This window comes from Neopelma chrysocephalum, unplaced genomic scaffold (genome assembly GCF_003984885.1).
Source record: "Neopelma chrysocephalum unplaced genomic scaffold, ASM398488v2 Primary Assembly neopelma1_83, whole genome shotgun sequence".
Taxonomy (NCBI): Eukaryota; Metazoa; Chordata; class Aves; order Passeriformes; family Pipridae; genus Neopelma; species Neopelma chrysocephalum.
This window is the reverse complement of record NW_020897745.1, coordinates 2162954-2178621: the sequence shown is the minus strand read 5'-3', so window position 1 is coordinate 2178621 and position 15668 is coordinate 2162954. Positions and strand designations below refer to the sequence as shown.

The window sequence follows — 15668 nt, the reverse complement described above, 5'->3', positions numbered from 1 at the left end:
GATGCCACAGGTTCCCCTTTCAGTCTGTTTTTTTTTTTTTGGCATTTTGGTTCATGAACAGAACACCCTATTTAGCAACAGAGGAGACAACCCCACTGAACGCCGCTTATTTTTATTTTCATGCATCAGATCGCCGTGCCCCTGCAGCTGCGGCGGGGCGGGGGAAGTGGGAAGGGCTGGTTTGAAGGCAGGGGGGGAAAAAAAAAAGCACCGTTTCCACGGGGAGCCCCTGCTCCCGGAGGGATGAAACGGCTCCCGGCTGGGAGTGGGGCGGAGGCGCGGGGAGGAGCGGGGCAGAGGAACGAGCGGGGCGGCTTCCACGGCTCCCTCGGTAAGTGCTGCCGCCGGCATCCTCATCCCCATCCCCGGGCAGATCCTGAGATCCCCTCCCCGGGCAGGGCTCCCCGTGGGCTGTACTGCCGCCCCTCGCCGCTCCGGGTGGGACTCCCTCTTTAGCAGGCTTCCCCCAGGCAGATCCTGTGCCCCCTGCCCAAAGGACACACACCCCCGGATAGCGTCTCCCAACCCGGGCAGGGCTTCTCCCGCTCCTTCTCCATCCCCGAGACAGACCCATGGCTGGTTCCCCCTGCCCCGGGCTGATGCAGCGGCAGATGTGCTCTCCAGCATCCTCGAGGTTTTGACCTACCGAGGTGGCCGAGGGCTTTGCTCTCCGGAGGGTTGGTATTTTTGCTCCCCAGAGGGCTGGCATTCTTGCTCCCCAGAGGGTTGGTATTCTTACTCCCCGAGTTTTGGAATTTTTTTACCCCTTGGAGTTGGATTTGGCACCCCGGGGCTCGGGATTTGCACCCCGGGGGTTGGTGGTTTTGCGCTCAGGGACCGGGGGTTTGGCACCCCAGGGATTGGTAGTTTTGCAGTCCAGGGACTGTGTGTTTTGCACCCCAGAGGGTGAGGCTTTTGCCTCCCCAGGGACTGGGGTTTGGCACCCCGGCTCGATCGCTACCCCAGCACCAAAGGGCACCCCCATGTTTGTAGCGCGGGTTTAACTTCGCCTTGAGTTTTACTGCTGTGGTTACGCTCCAGTCTCTCCTCTCTCCTCGGAGCAGTGGTTGCGAGGGAATTGCTCTGGCTGTGGAGGAGCGTTCCCGTCTGCCGGGGATTGATCCCAAACCGCTGTGCCGGCTGTAGGTGCGGGTTCCATGTCCTGCGTTGGGGCAGGAGCCATCAGCCTCACGCAGCCGGGCTGGGAGCAGTTCCGTGGGGAGGGATCCGGGAGCCCCGCGAGCTGCTCTGAGTCCTTTGTACCCTGTTGCTGAGCAAGATCCACGCTCCGGGCTCGGGGATACTGCTCAGCTGCTTCAAGCCGGCGGGCTGAGTTCAGCTGTCAGCTTTGAAGGTAAGGATACTGTACTTTGCCTGGTTTCTAGCCCCGGGGCTGACAGAGAGGCTGTAGGGTTCTGTGCCGATTCCACATCTTCAAATGTGGAAAGAAACCATTCGTACCCTGAGCAATGCTGCCCTTCAAATGGGAAAGTTGGAGAGAGTGAGGGAGAAGGAAAGTCAGTGCAGAGACTCAGTCGCTGCGTGGACTCCTTGAATGCAGATTGTACAGGTGGAAGCATCCCCAGGGATGTTCCTGCTCCTTTATCACCTCACAGAGCCTTGCATTGTAATGGACTGTTCAAGAAATTACTGACCTGACGCAGTTTTCACTCAGGGGGAGGAGGAGGAGGGAAATGTGTTTGAGGTCCCGGGCCAGGTGTGATTTTCGAACCTGCTGCCATATGTTGGTTCATTCTTGGTTTAGCAGAAGAGCAGAGTCTGACAGCAAATACATTTCCAGTAACATATACCCATTTTTCATCTTTCCTGTAAGATTTTAAAGTGCAGTTAGCCTTTAGATTGCAGAACTTGTTTCTTTTTTTCCTCCCTTGCCATCAAAATATACATTTTACTGATGAAATTAACTTTTTGCTTGGGATTTTTCTGCAGAATAAATTAGGTCAAACTTTCTGGATATTAAAGGGAAACTGAAATGGTGGGGTTGCTTTGCTCAGGCAACCCGAAAGCAGAATCTAGCCCACGAGTTTTTTTGAAGGGAAGTAAAACTATAATGTCCAAATAAGAACAATGCAAACCCTGGGGCATCTGAGATCCCCAGGAAACCTGGGATGATCCCACATCATGGTACAACTGGGCATTTATCCTACTGGTTTAAGAGGGCTCCTTACAGTAAAGACTGAAAGACTGATGTTGTAGAAAGACTCTGGGGTATATCAGCATCACAACCCCATGGGCTGGTGCAGCTCATGGGAGAATTTAAAAGCTGCAATATTTTAAGCTGTGGAAGTACATCCCTGGGAAGGATGGCACATCCTGCTTTGTCCCAGTAATTTCCACAGAGATGTTAGGATTGTCTCATCTCCCACTTTCCTGCATTAACAATTCTCCAGGTGGAGAAGCAGCACTTCTCAGTTAAGTTAACAGGGACTGTGGATGAGCTTCCAGGGCCCTTCTGCCTGGGGATCCTTGAAAAGGAATCAGGAGTAGCAAGACCCTGTTGTCTGCACTCTAAATTAGGGTTCAGGGTCCAGGCCTCAAGTTTCAAGCATCCATCATCCCTTCCTTTTGTCATCAGAGAAGTCATGGATGTCAAATAAGGACAGCCTTATTTCCAGTCCTCAGCCTGTCTTTGTATTGACCAAAGAACAGGAAGACAAGAGAGTTTTTCCCAAATGTTTTGTGAGTGTGGGCACATCTGTCTCCTGTTTTTGTTCATCACTGAGTCATACTCCTGGATATATCCTGCATTAAGGAACCTTCTGTGAGTTTTCCACTTGAGAAGACCTTTTAACCCAGGCTGGTGGCTAAGATGGCACTTGAGGAGCACAGGGCGCTTGCAAAGAGGAACTCTAATAACCCTGTCCTAATGCTACTTAAAGTTGGAGAGTGGTGTGCATTTGCAGAGTAGTAGCAGGGCAATGTTCTGCAAGTAACGATCTGCTTCAATTAGAGTTGTACTAACACTGATACAGGCTTAATGACTGTCTGGGAACAGTCATTTGCAGAAAAAGGAAATGTGGCTTTGAAACCTTCATGTTTCAGAGTTACATCTAAAAAACCCCAAATAATTAATCCGGACTTCTCCTCTATCATTCTCATCTATCCACAGCCATAGAACAAAAATCTGGCACCGTGTTTTTAAAACCTTAAGACCTGATGTTTTACCAATCAATGTCGGATTGATTTTAAGGTTTTAAACCATAGGTTTTTCGTCAAACCTGATTTTTGCTGTTCATGTCTTAGAAGTCCCATGGTCTTCTGGGAGAATGTGGGGCTGACTGGGTGGTGCTCATGTGTGTAAACTGGTTAGGGGTCAGCTCAAGGTGGGAAGCAGAGGACTGTTTCCAGACCTTGCAGAGGTACCAGGGGTGTGGGGACACCAGCATCTCCCAGCAGATACGGGAGATGAGCTGGGAGATGGACGTGGAGCATGGAATGGCCCTTGCAGTGGCGGGTTCTGGAGTTTGGCTGGCTGTGTGGCCATGGGTTTTCTCCATGTGGTTTTCCCAGCTGGCAGTCACTGTGCTGTCTGTGCAGACCATGGAGGGGGGGGAGAACGGGCTGAACAGTTTTCCTGCCAGGAAGTGTGGTTGCATTGAAATCCAACTGTTCTGCAGGAGCTCATCCAGCCTGGTGACATCCTCAGTGGGGCTGTTACAAAGAGTGGCGCAGATTATCCCCTTTCCTGTCAGTAACAGAAGAGCTGGAGACAGGGTGCTTCATTTCATTTTATGGGGTGTTACTGGGATGTGAAATGTCGTCCAAGGAACATTTTCATTAAGACTGATGTACTTAAGACACCCTGCAGACTTCTAGCAGTGCTGGCTCAGGGGGCTGCCAAAGAGATGATGTCCAAAAAATGTGCCTGTTCATCCCAGCTTGGCTGAGGAGGAGCTTTCTTTCTTACTTTCTTAGTTATTTCTAGACAGCTTTAGTTATTTCTTGATTTTACTTTTTTTGTTTTAAACTTGAAAAAAAGGAAAGCACTAAATCCAGCAAATAAATAGAAGTAAAGGGAGGGAGCTGAGGATTTTGAAGGATGAGTGGGTGCATGTAATACATGATTACATCCAAGGACAAGGTCAGCATTGCTATTAGAAAAAGCAGCCCAGCTTCACAATCATATAGGAGTGCCTGGAAGAGGTGAGTAGGTATGTGGATGAGAAGCACCTCGTTGGTGTAGCCTGCTTGGATTTCTGAAAGGTTTTCAATATGGTCCCTCGTGGTGGGGGATTTTAAGGAAACTTAATAGCCCTGAGTTAAGAAGGAAGTTCCTTGTGTGAATAAATACTTGTCTGGAAGGTGAAATGCAGGGGGGAAAGCAGACAGTAAGTCACCATGTGGAAGAGAGGCCAGTGATGCTCTTTGCAAGGATAGGGGCTGGGATGTGTGGGAACCTATAAACCTCCAACTGGAAAAATCATGAATCCTGAAGTGGCGACATTTGCAGCTGAAATAAAGTTTAATCAGGGCATGAAGGATAAGGAAGGCCTGACTCCATGAATTGTAGAAAAGCTTTTATGAGGCTCGGTGAGCATTAAAGTGGAAGAAGAAACTCAACTGTGAAGTGATGGAGTTTGGGGAAGATGAAGAGAACTTCCTTTCCTCATTTCATCCTATTTTCCCATCTAAAGCTCCTGTTACTGCTCAGGAACAAGACCTTTGGATGGTGATAGCCCAGTGGAAAGGTCAGTTCAGTGCTCAGCACCAATCAAACCAGCAAACCGAGCCTGGGATGGTCATGAAAAGGAAGCAGGACAAAACAGAGGTTATGCCCTTAGATAAATCCAGATAAATCCACAGTCCATTTACCTCTTGGAATTTTTTTTGAGTTTTGGTCCATCTCAGAAGCTCAGAAGAGCAGGAGGGAGGGACAGGAATCCTCCATTGCTTCTGTACAAGGAATGAGCAAATTGGCAGAAGATCCTCAGCCTGACTAAGAGAAGAAGAGGGTCCTGGGGGATGTGACAGAGGTTAAAGAGCCCACCAGTGCTGTTGAGAGAGTGGATGGGGATTGTTTGCATGTTGTGTCTTCCAAGGACCAGCGGGCACCAAATGAAACTAGCTGGTGACAGGCTCAGAACAAGCAAAAAGAGGTGTTTCTTTGCATGGTGCACAGCTGAGCTGTGGGAGGTGTTGCTATGGGAGGTCATGGATGCTAAAAGTTTGCTGGGCCAAAGGGGAAGCAGGACAACTTCATAATTTAGAAGTTCTCGAAACCATCTTTAGAGGTAATTCTGGATCATAGGCTACTGGAAGGAAAAACAGATGCTGGGGATGTTTTGCTACATTCTGCCTTGTTCCTACAATGATCCTAAGGCAAAGTTTGGCCACTGTGAGATAAGACACGTAGGACTACAGGGGTGTTTGTGGAGACCCACCTTCAGGCTGCACTCAGCAGTGATGCCCTGGAGACATGGGATTGATCTGAGGGTACTGTGCAAGCAGAGCCTGGTCACAGGAGAAGTGATGGTATTTGAATAATAACAATTTGACATCTGGAAATAATTCTATACTTCTCTTTTCTCCACAGGTTTTGTCTTTGCCCTTAGCCACACCAGTGTGTTTTGAACTGCTGGATTTTCTGCAGCACACCATTCCCACCTTCCCAGGTGTTTGTGGCACCACTCAGTCAAAGTCTGGGAACTGAGCTGTGGACACAAACACATGAATTTCCTCAACTGGAAAATCCAAAATGAAAAATGAATAAGCTCCCTGTGTGGTTACAGGCAGCCCTGCATGGTCATTCAGACTGGAAAATGAAGCTGCCCATGATGGCAGTAAAAAACCTCTTAACTTCAGAGCACCAGGACAGCCCAGGCAGGGCGTGGGCTGGACAGTGGGGTTATGGGAGCAGCCAGCCTGGGCAAGCAGCCTCAACTGGTCTGGGGGTGGCAAACATGATGATGATGAGAATATAGAATCATAGAATGGCTTAGGTTGGAAGGGGCTTTAAAGATCATCTAATTCCAGCCCCCTCACATTGTGGACATGGCATGCTGTTCAGTGGGATTTAGCTCAGCTACTTTAATTTTTGCTTTCAGTTGTTTGCTTGTCCTTTCTCTGTTCTCAGTACATTTCTTTTTTCTTTTTTTTTTTTTTTGTCTCACACTTCATCTTATGATGCATTTTTGTTCACAGAAGGGCTTTTAATTGCCATGAAGGACTTATGCTGGACATTTATCCGCACCCTTAGCATTTCAGACACTTCTAATGGACTCAGAACCATGGGACAGTGATGGCACAGGCACAGCAGGGTGTGTGGATTTTCCTTGGAGTAAATAAAGCATGAACAATATTTCTGTCTTTCATTTCACACACCTACAAGTCGTGCATCAAAGTAATTTTGTTTTTCCCCTTTCCTCTCTTCCAGATTTTAACAGTGGGAAGATGCTGATGGACAAAAACGAAACTTGGCTCTTTAATTTCTCCTCTGCTGCCTCCTCCTTTGTGAGGAGAGGGATTGGGCTCCAGGAGGTGGTCATTGGGCTGATCCTCACCCTCATTGACCTGATCACCCTCCTGGGAAATACCGTGGTCTTCCTCTGCCCCGTGGTGGAGAAGAGGCTGCGCACTGTCACCTACATGTTCATCATGTCCTTAGCCATGGCAGACTTCCTTGTGGCCTGTCTGGTCATGCCCTTCAGGTGAGGAGTGTCACTGGTACAGTGACACGTGCACGAACGTCCTTTCTCCTGGCTCTGCATCCACTCTTTGAGCAGGGCTGGCTGGAAGTTCACCTGCTGGGCTTAGGGCTGGGTTTAACTCTGGGTTGGTGATTATTTGTGCTTCTGTGTCTCTACCCTGTATTATGGATCCCCTTATAATGGGTGGAGAGACAATTCCCAAGGGTGTTTTTCCTGCTGGCCACACAGGGACCCTGGCTGCCTGAATTAGATATCCAGCTTTGCCTGTGGCTCCAGGGCAATGAGTCCCCTCTTCCATGAACACCTCTGTGTTGCACATGGGGCCAGCATGGTTGGTAGATGATTTTGCAGGCTCCAAGTGTTTGGGGAATGTGAGCTGAGGACTGCATTAAGAGCGGTGACTGCTGATGGAGTGGTTGTTGTATCCCATCTTTCCCACTGTCTTGGCTTCCTATCTATGTTGCTCCTTTGAATTTCAGTTTGCTCCTCAGTTGGCATGCTAGCACATGCCAAAGAGAAGGGAAAGAAGTGACCCTAGGAGCCAGTTTGGCTCAGGAAAATGTGACAGAAAGGAAGAACAACATAGTCACTTGGTGCCTTAATCTGAAGAGTAAAACATCTATTTTGTTCCTGGCTTGGCTTGTTTGAAGGAGTGGCTCAGCTGAGCTTACAGCTTGTTGTCTGGGTACTCCAGACAGCCCAGTTATTTCTGGGCTGAATATTTCCAGCTACTCTTTCCTTTTGCAAGTGTAATTGAAACACAGAGGTGGCTTCACTTTTGCTCAAGTTGTGCATTTTTTTTTTTGACTTTTACTATTCCTTCTTACCCAGCATCATTTCCAAGCTGCAGAGAGACCTCTTATGTCAGAGAAGAGGGAACAGGTACCCACTACCCCGCAGTGTAAGAACACCTGCTAGGACAGCTGCATCCCACCAGATGCGTGCAGATGAGAGCCAGGCACCTCCTCAGCTGGGGTCTGTGTGTGGGAATGTCCTGACAGCAGCATGGATACTTCTGGAAGGCCACAGCACTCACACCACAGGCTCTGCAGCATCTCTGGGGATAAGGAGGGCTCTGAGGAATGGCAACAAGGCACCCGAGTCCATAACAGAACCTGTGCTTCAATTCTGCATGTCATTTCCCCATCTGAAAAAGAGCCATGAAACCTTTCCATGTGTGTACAGTGGGACCCTCCACAATGCCCTCATGGGTACCATCATGGTGTAGGGACAGGTTCTGCTGTAGATCAACATTTGCTTGAATTTTTACTGGTCATCCTCCAGAACAAAGAGCTGCCAAGGGCTGGGACCTTTTAGCTGCACTGCACCCACCTACAGCAGTTGTTGTGCTCTGGAACAACCTTCATAAGTAATTTTAAAGAGTTGTTGCCAATCAGACATAGACCAGGCATTGTTTTCTCTCTCCTCTGACACCAAGTTACTCTTTCTGCCCTTGCTGGAAGCAGAGCCCACCTGAGCTCTGCAGAGCAAAAGCCTTGATCTCACTGCATTTAACCAGCAAGCTGGGAAGTTACAGGGTAATTAAAGCTTTGCAGGACTAGGGAGTTACTCATCAAATTCACACACAATGGTGATTTCAGCAGCACCCCAGGAGTTGCAGAAAGCTGGTGAAAGAAAGGGGAAGTGAATGGCATCTCATTGAATGCTATAGAAACATGCATCAGCCTTCCTACAGCTGCCATATGTTCCTTCCCTTGCTGCTCACTTCTCACAGGCCCCTCTTGACTTTGCTGGAAGTATTTTTGGTATAATGTCTGCTTTTTGCTAGTGTGTTTACCTCACTGAGGCATTTATGAGCTACATAATGAACAAGCTGCATAGTCTTCCTACCAGAATTTTTTTTTTTTAACCAAGAGTTGAAATCCTCTAGTTTTGAAGGGTGAGATGAGATGTAAAGTGAATTTCTTAGGGCACTGGAAAAAAGCTGTGATAAACGAAGCTCTGCAGATGTAAATTTGGGGAGTTTAGTGGGGCAAAGCCCCTCTCTCAAGGCACCTACTCAGGATGCAGGCAAGAAGCACAGGTTTGGTCTTCTTTAGCCATGGTCCACCTGTGGGTTATTGCCCTGGGTTGTGCTTTGAGGATGAATCCCCGCTGTCAGAGCTGCATCCCCATCTTTATATCTCCATGATGAAATATGGCATTACTTCTGTGCAGTCATGAAGAAATAGAATCACAAAATGGTTTGGGTTGGAAGGGACCTTAAAGATCATCCAGTTCCAAGCCCCTGCCATGGGCAGGGACACCTTCCACTAGACCAGGTTGCTCAGAGGCCCATCCAACCTGGCCTTGAACACTTCCAGGGAATGCACAAACTCAGCCCTTCGAGCTTTGATTTCCGCCTGTTTTCTCTCGCAGCATCATTTACGAGGTGACGGGGATGTGGCTGTTTGGGAAGCTTTTCTGCAAAGTCTGGATCTCCTTTGATGTCATGTTCTGTACCGCATCCATCGTCACACTGTGCTTCATCAGCCTGGACAGATACTGCTCCGTGGTGACCCCCTACCACTACTCCAGAAGGATGTCCCGGGGCAGGTGAGTAGAGTTGCTTCTCACTTTGGGTTCCTCCAAATCATCACTTGGGTGTGGCCTGCATAGAATTTGGACCAAATGAGCTACTGACAGCTGCTGCCCAGAAGCAGAGTGTTGTGGCAAAAGAGTCTTTGCACTGTTTAAAACTCTGCTGAAAATGTTCCACGTGGTGCCAGAGAAGAGGAGGATGCAGCTGAGCTGGTTTGATGGTGCTCTTGGAAAAGCAGTTTTTGAGCTAAGGATGGGTTGCAAAATGGGTAGAAACCAGTGATACGGGCTGATTGGACCTACAACTTTTGCCCTTTGCAGGCACTCCATGGGCATTTCACAGAATCATAGTATAGTTTGGGTTGGAAGAGACCTTAAAGATCATCCAGTTCCAACCTCCCTACCATGGGCAGGGGCACCTTCAACTAGACCAGGCTGCTCAAAGCCCCATCCAGCCTGGCCTTGAACACTGCCATGGATGGGGAAGGACTTTGAAGCACTTCCAAGGACTAGGGGAAAGAGACTCAGAAGAATGCATGTAGCACTACTCTTCCCTCTCTCAAGCTCATCATGTTTTCTGAAGTGATATTCAGGGAAAACCAGAAGAGTGTATAAGCTCCTGGGTTGGTTTCATGTGAAAGGCTGAAATGAGGACTGAAGGGTAGGTAGGGAAAGTCGTCTGAGGGTGGGCAGAGAGGACTCTGCAGCCGTGGAATGCTTTACGGGGGGGTTCAGGCTCCTTTGGGCATATTTTTCTGCCTCTGTACCCCTTGCTTTGTATGATATGCTGAGTGTGTGCAGTTGCAGAAGTGAGGAAGGGGCTGTGTGGCCCCCAGTGCACAGGTTCTGTGATGTTGTGTCCATCAGCTCCACCCCCATCGTGCCTCAGAGGGTGAGATATTGGCCAGATATTAAAGCTGAAACCAAACTGAAAAATCCACACGCTGTTGTTTTAAATAGTAACAAACATCCTCTGTAAAACCTTTCCTCCTCTTTTTTCAACCAGCTCTGAGCATTCCTTTTGCTGCCCCCAGTTCTGTAAACCACCAACCAATTACCCAGTTGTTAGAGATATTCACGTCTGGAGTTGTTGTACCCCAGCTTTTTCCCTTCTCCAAGCCCTGCTGGACTGCTGAGCAGTGATATCCCACACAGGTTACCATGGGGATCGAATCGTACTGGATGTTCTCAACTCAAAATTACTCAGACCCTCTCTCCCCTCCCCGTCTCTTTCCTTTTGCAGATGCATTGTGATGACCTGCATGGTCTGGGTGTATTCCTCCCTCATTTCCTTCCTTCCTGTCATGCAAGGCTGGAACGAGATCCCCGGGGTGGACTTTGATGTGGGCAGGGAATGCATCTTTGTCACCAACTGGATTTTTGCCATCGTGGCTTCTGCCCTGGCGTTTTTTGTTCCCTTCATGGTGATGTGCAGCATGTATTTCTTCATCTACCGAGCCTCGCGGCTCAAGGCCACCCGTATCATGTCCCAGACCCTGGAGATTCACTACCACCCCAACAGCAAGCGGCAGAACCACCTGCAGCTGGAGAACAAGGCCACGAGGACCATCAGCATCATCATCTCGGTCTTCGTGCTCTGCTGGCTGCCCTACTTCGTCCTCAATGTCTGGCTCGCTGCCAGGGGCACCGACTCCACCAGCACGGTCCTGGTCGACACCTTCAAGATCATCACCTGGTTGGGATACTGCAACTCCACCATCAACCCCATGCTCTACGCCTTCCTGAACAGGGACTTCCAGCGGGCCCTGAAGAAGCTGCTCATTTGCAGGCACAGGTCTCAGGTGGACATTGGAGAAGACATGGTTTCCATAGCCACCTTCTCCAAGACCGCTCCAGATCTGGAATACAGCACGGCGGTGCCGGTGCCCAACGGTGCCCTGAAGGGCAAACCCAAGTCATAGGGATGCAGGGGCAGTTGCTGGAGGTGGTGATACAGAGAGTGCCAGAGCACATCCTAATGGAAAAATAGTGGGCAGCAAAATAAGGGAAGGAGGGGCTGGAATACGGCAGCTGGGGACATACAACAAAGATGCATTTCTTAACCTTCCACAGTTATAAGAATGAGGAGCTTTGATATTTTCGGGACAATTTGTGATACTAATGGAGTTAATTCCTTCCTGGATATTTTTTTTTTTTAATGAGCATTTCCCAAGACAAATCCAACCATAACGTTGGGGAAAAAAATATCAGTATGATAATGTGAACTCATCTTCGTGTGCATCCTGGTGATCTGTGTCAGGTGGGACAGTGTTTCTTATCAAGCCACTGTAGCTCTCATTTCACAACTTCATTACAGACTTGACCAGCTTCAGTAACTCCACGTGTATCAGTCTGGGTGTGGGAATTAGGAGGGATGTGGCCAAAGAGCAGAGCTCACTAGTTACTGAGGCACCAGTCTGCAGCCTGGGCTGTTGCTCAGGGTTCAGCTCACTTGCTTCTGAGATACTGAGAGGTTTAGAGCCTTCTGGGGCTTTCTGTGAATTATCTGTGAGCTAATTCTGGAAGGGAACATCCTATGTGGCAGAGCCCAGGAGATGAGCAAGGCTTGCTGTAATGCCAAGAGCACTGGGTACCCAGGAGGTTCAAAGGGGGCTACAGGTGGCTGATACCACCCAAAGAGAGGATGTGAAGAGGAATCATTACTCACCTGTGTGTTTTGCACTGTGATGTCTATGGACCACACAGACACAAAAAAAATCATGATAAATGGAAACCATTATTTTTACTACTCCCAAGTGCTTGTCTGGACTTCCAACAGCTTTCCTGTAGCAGGGTGACATGAGGGCTGGTGAACCCTGAGACAACAGCCATCGCTTCCCCAACACAGTTGTGGTGGGGTCTCACACTGGTTTACGTGGGAGGGTCGCTGCACTCAGAGCCTGCTCTTAGACTGATCTTCTATGGGCATGAAACGCTTCAAAGATGGTTTCTGAAATACCTCCTTCTGAGTGTCAATCACTTCTTTGGGACAGGCAAAGCTTCTGCAGCCTGGGAAGCAGAGCAGGCACAGCAGAAAGATGTCCAGGCTAACATTTAATGCTAAAACTACCAGACTGAGGCACTGAGAGGGGTGAAGAACTTCATTTTGTTGAAAAATTAAAAAAAAGGGAGTCCTTCTGCTCTTTCACCTCAGAGGTAGCTGAGGACTGTCCTCAGAGGTGTAGCAAAATGCAAGTATGTCCTGCCTGGAGCAGCTCAGCTACTGAAAACACAGGTACAAGGGTCAGGAGTTCTCTCTCAAGAGTCTGGTAGAAAAAACAACCCTGACCTGGGGTTGCAACGCTGGTTCTCCCGTCAAATGGCTCTTCATGGAGTGGGTTGGGTCTCCCAGATCCTACGACTCCAGTAACAACATGGAAATGGTAAGTAGAGCAACTACACCTTATTCTGGGGGCAGCATCTAAGTCCAGTGGGCACAAGGGTGGACAGGGCAGGATTCTTGCTGCTGCCACCCTGTTAATTTTGATAAAACAGGACAAGGAATGATGTTCCAGCCCCAAGAGCTTTGTGGGGGAAGGCAGCTGAGGGACAGGTAACATCCTCTGTAAGAAGGGGACTGGGACAGTGCATCACAGCCCCAGTCAAAGCCCCTCCTGCAGGGCTGTAGGCTCCCAGCTATCCTAGTTCAGGTGTCCTTCCACAAAAACAGCTGGCAGGAAGGAACACACCATTCACAGAAAAACCTCTCTGATCAGGGAAAAGGATTTCTCAGTCAAATCCTGGAACAAAGAGGTGCAAAGACAGGGACAACACACTCCAGCAAAGACTGACCCAGGCAGTGAGAGGCTGAGCATGGCCAGATGCTTTTGTGGGCATGGGCCACACAGGGGAGGGTTTGTACACACCTCTGAGGGTAAGTGTAACATCCCAGAATATGCAGACAAACCTAGTGTGAACACATATACCAGTGTTGGTACTGAAATGCTGCAGGGCCCTTGGAATAGGCATCTGCCTACATCAAGTTAAAAATACCCTATTCCTCATTCCTGTGCTCCCATCTGTAATCACTGAGCTGGCAGGGAAGCCAGAGAAGTTTCAGATGTGGCCATTTCACTGTGCTGTTGTAGCTGATGCAAACTGGGAAATCCAAGGGAAGAGGACACACTTAACTGTCTTCTGCTTTAACCCAGCTAAAAGCAATTAAATTCTGTTTCTGACCAAATATTCTCTGCAGCATTCTGGCTTCACCTGGACAAGCCAGTATCTAAGACAGTTATCCAAGAGGACAGGGGAAACCATCTTTGTAATTCACCTCAGTCTTATCACAAAGCTGCAGAGTGTCAGCAGAGTTTAAGCTGGTTTAATTGCTGGTCACAGTGTCACACCACACTGCAGTGATCCCCAGAAGGATTTGCATCCGACACCTTTTTAGGAAACTGATTTCAGAGGCTACAACTTTAACAAATTTAACTGTGAAATGTAAAAATGCATTTCTACAAGAGCAGTTCTAACAGCATAAGAATTATCCCTTCTTCTTCCTTCTCTGTTAACAGGTGTGAGATTGCCTCCACAATCCACTCAGTTTAGAGCCCAATTCCCTTCTTTCTCCAGATCATATCTCACTTCCAAGCAGCACATTCGGTTTTGCGTCATCACACACGCTGTGGCCAGTGTGAGACAGGAAAGCAAAGGAAGTTACAGGAATGCAGAGCCCATCCTGTTCCCACTGCATGGGGCTGCCACCTGCAGCATGCACAGATCTGGGCTTCCCACAGAAGCAACTACTATTTTGTCTTATAAATAAAAAAAGTTTATTAAATCATTTAGACTTGAAAGAAGTCACAATAATCAATGCACTCAACAATTACAGCAAGTGCATCCTGTACACCACCAACCCAAATGGATTGATTCTGTATTTTATAAATAAAAATTAACATATTTACAGTGAGAAATAAAAGCATGGCATTAGGCAGTTAAATTAGCAGATTACACAAATGCCTACCGGTTGATTTTTTTTTTTTTTTAAAAAGTACAAATCTACAAGATTACATACGACACGTATGACTTCATTAGGTTTAAATTTTCAGAATCACAACATTTTTGTACATAATTTTGACTATGGCTCTTCCAATCACTGCCTATAAAACCCCCCGTTTAACGGCAAAAAGCTCCTTTTCCTTCTCTACAGCTTCATCTGTATAAGATGCATTCCCTAAGATCTACAGTAGTGCAGAAGTATGAAATGATTTCCTCTAATGACTGGCTATGGACAGTGACAATATGTACAACTGTGGTACTTTTTTGCTTCAAAAATAGTGCAGATTCCCAGTTCACCCACCAGGGACAAAAATGGAGTCATAGTTCATTTCAAAATCATCTTCATTTCACCAAAGAGCAAGTGATCCAGATAGATACTCACTAGGCTAGGAGACTGTAATTTGCTCTATAAAAATACAGTATTTTAATTCTATTTACACGTTACAGATCTCTCACTTACCCAGCAAGCTGACATTTACAAGCTTCAAAAAACCCCAAGAAACCCAAAAAAACTGATAATGGAGCACAACATTGGTAAGCACAGTAGCTGGACCCGTCCGCCTCGGAAAGTTAAGGTAAGGAAAATGGAATGTGGAAAGTGTGGTTACTGGTTTTCCTTGGCTGTCAAAGTAAAGGAAAGTCTGTCCAACATGTCTTATACACTAAACATGGCAAAAAAAAAGTTTAGGTAAACTGTTTCCAAGATAAACATTCTGCATCATAGGATCCTTCTGCTGAACAATCCCTGTAAAACCTGCTGAGTGGAAGAAGTGATCCTGAGGATAGTTATTTGCTTGGTTGTCTGGAATGTTTATTTCCTGATAGACTCATTGTCCGTGACCTCTGCCTAAGCACTGGTTTGGGTGGGAGCTCCAAGTCTTCAAAGACAGGATTTTCTATGATTGCTGCAGCCTCTGGTCTTTCAGTGGGACTTGGAGAGAGCATGTCCTTCACCATGGTGTACTGAAAGAAAACATGACACATTTTACATGAACCAAGTCATAAAGCCTTTCTTCTTTAACGTTTTGACTTCAACTGTGGCTGTGTGAACAAGCATAAAATCCCCCCCGTTCTTTCTGAATACTTTGGGTATTAGTGCTTTGCTTTAGCAGCTAGAAGTGCATTAAATATTTTAAAATGTATCAGTGCGCATCTGTTAAACTGTCTTCACTGTCAAGGACTACAAACAATTTGGCAAACCAAATCTGATCCAAGATTTAAGAGTTATAAAACCTTTACGTTATTTGCAATAAAAAAAAATTTAAATATATGAAATATAATTTACAAGTGATTTTTAGCTTCACGTTTAAGCCACCATGTTTTAAGTCACGCAGTAATTCACAGTTTCACAGCAAATCAGAGATTTTCCCTTAAATATAAAGGTAATTTGAATATTTACTTAAAATTTAATCAGAATTAGTGTCCTCCTCCAGCTGAGCACAGCACATCACTTTCCCCCAG

At 47.3% G+C, this 15668-nt stretch overlaps 2 protein-coding genes across 6 annotated transcripts in view; one reads left to right on the top strand and one right to left on the bottom strand.

Moving 5' to 3' along the window:
- Nucleotides 1-1272: 1272 nt before the first annotated feature.
- LOC113971404 (octopamine receptor-like) lies at nucleotides 1273-12575 on the top strand. Of its 5 annotated transcripts, none has more exons than XM_027691267.1 (6): nucleotides 1273-1354; nucleotides 4656-4709; nucleotides 6218-6278; nucleotides 6395-6668; nucleotides 9048-9224; nucleotides 10453-12575. In XM_027691267.1, the coding sequence occupies exons 3-6, from the start codon at nucleotides 6260-6262 to the stop codon at nucleotides 11129-11131; spliced, it is 1149 nt and encodes a 382-aa protein (XP_027547068.1). In that variant the 5' UTR covers nucleotides 1273-1354; nucleotides 4656-4709; nucleotides 6218-6259; the 3' UTR covers nucleotides 11132-12575. The 5 variants fall into 5 exon arrangements, with proteins under 5 accessions (XP_027547068.1, XP_027547066.1, XP_027547069.1 ...); XM_027691265.1 differs by having other exon boundaries at nucleotides 6163-6278; XM_027691264.1 differs by having other exon boundaries at nucleotides 1301-1354; nucleotides 4472-4709; nucleotides 6163-6278.
- A 1387-nt stretch (nucleotides 12576-13962) lies between these two features.
- The window catches only part of EIF2AK3 (eukaryotic translation initiation factor 2 alpha kinase 3), a 43778-nt gene continuing 42072 nt past the window's right edge, over nucleotides 13963-15668 (bottom strand). The window contains exon 17 of the mRNA XM_027691260.1: nucleotides 13963-15170. Coding sequence (XP_027547061.1) covers nucleotides 14994-15170 — 177 coding nt within the window. The 3' untranslated portion in view covers nucleotides 13963-14993. The remainder of the gene's footprint in view (nucleotides 15171-15668) is intronic.

Excerpts from the sequence above, each read along its gene's own strand:
- LOC113971404 (XM_027691267.1), top strand. Across the intron at positions 6,669-9,047 it reads TGTCTGGTCATGCCCTTCAG|CATCATTTACGAGGTGACGG; the intron begins GTGAGGAGTGTC and ends TTTCTCTCGCAG. Across the intron at positions 9,225-10,452 it reads AGAAGGATGTCCCGGGGCAG|ATGCATTGTGATGACCTGCA; the intron begins GTGAGTAGAGTT and ends TTCCTTTTGCAG.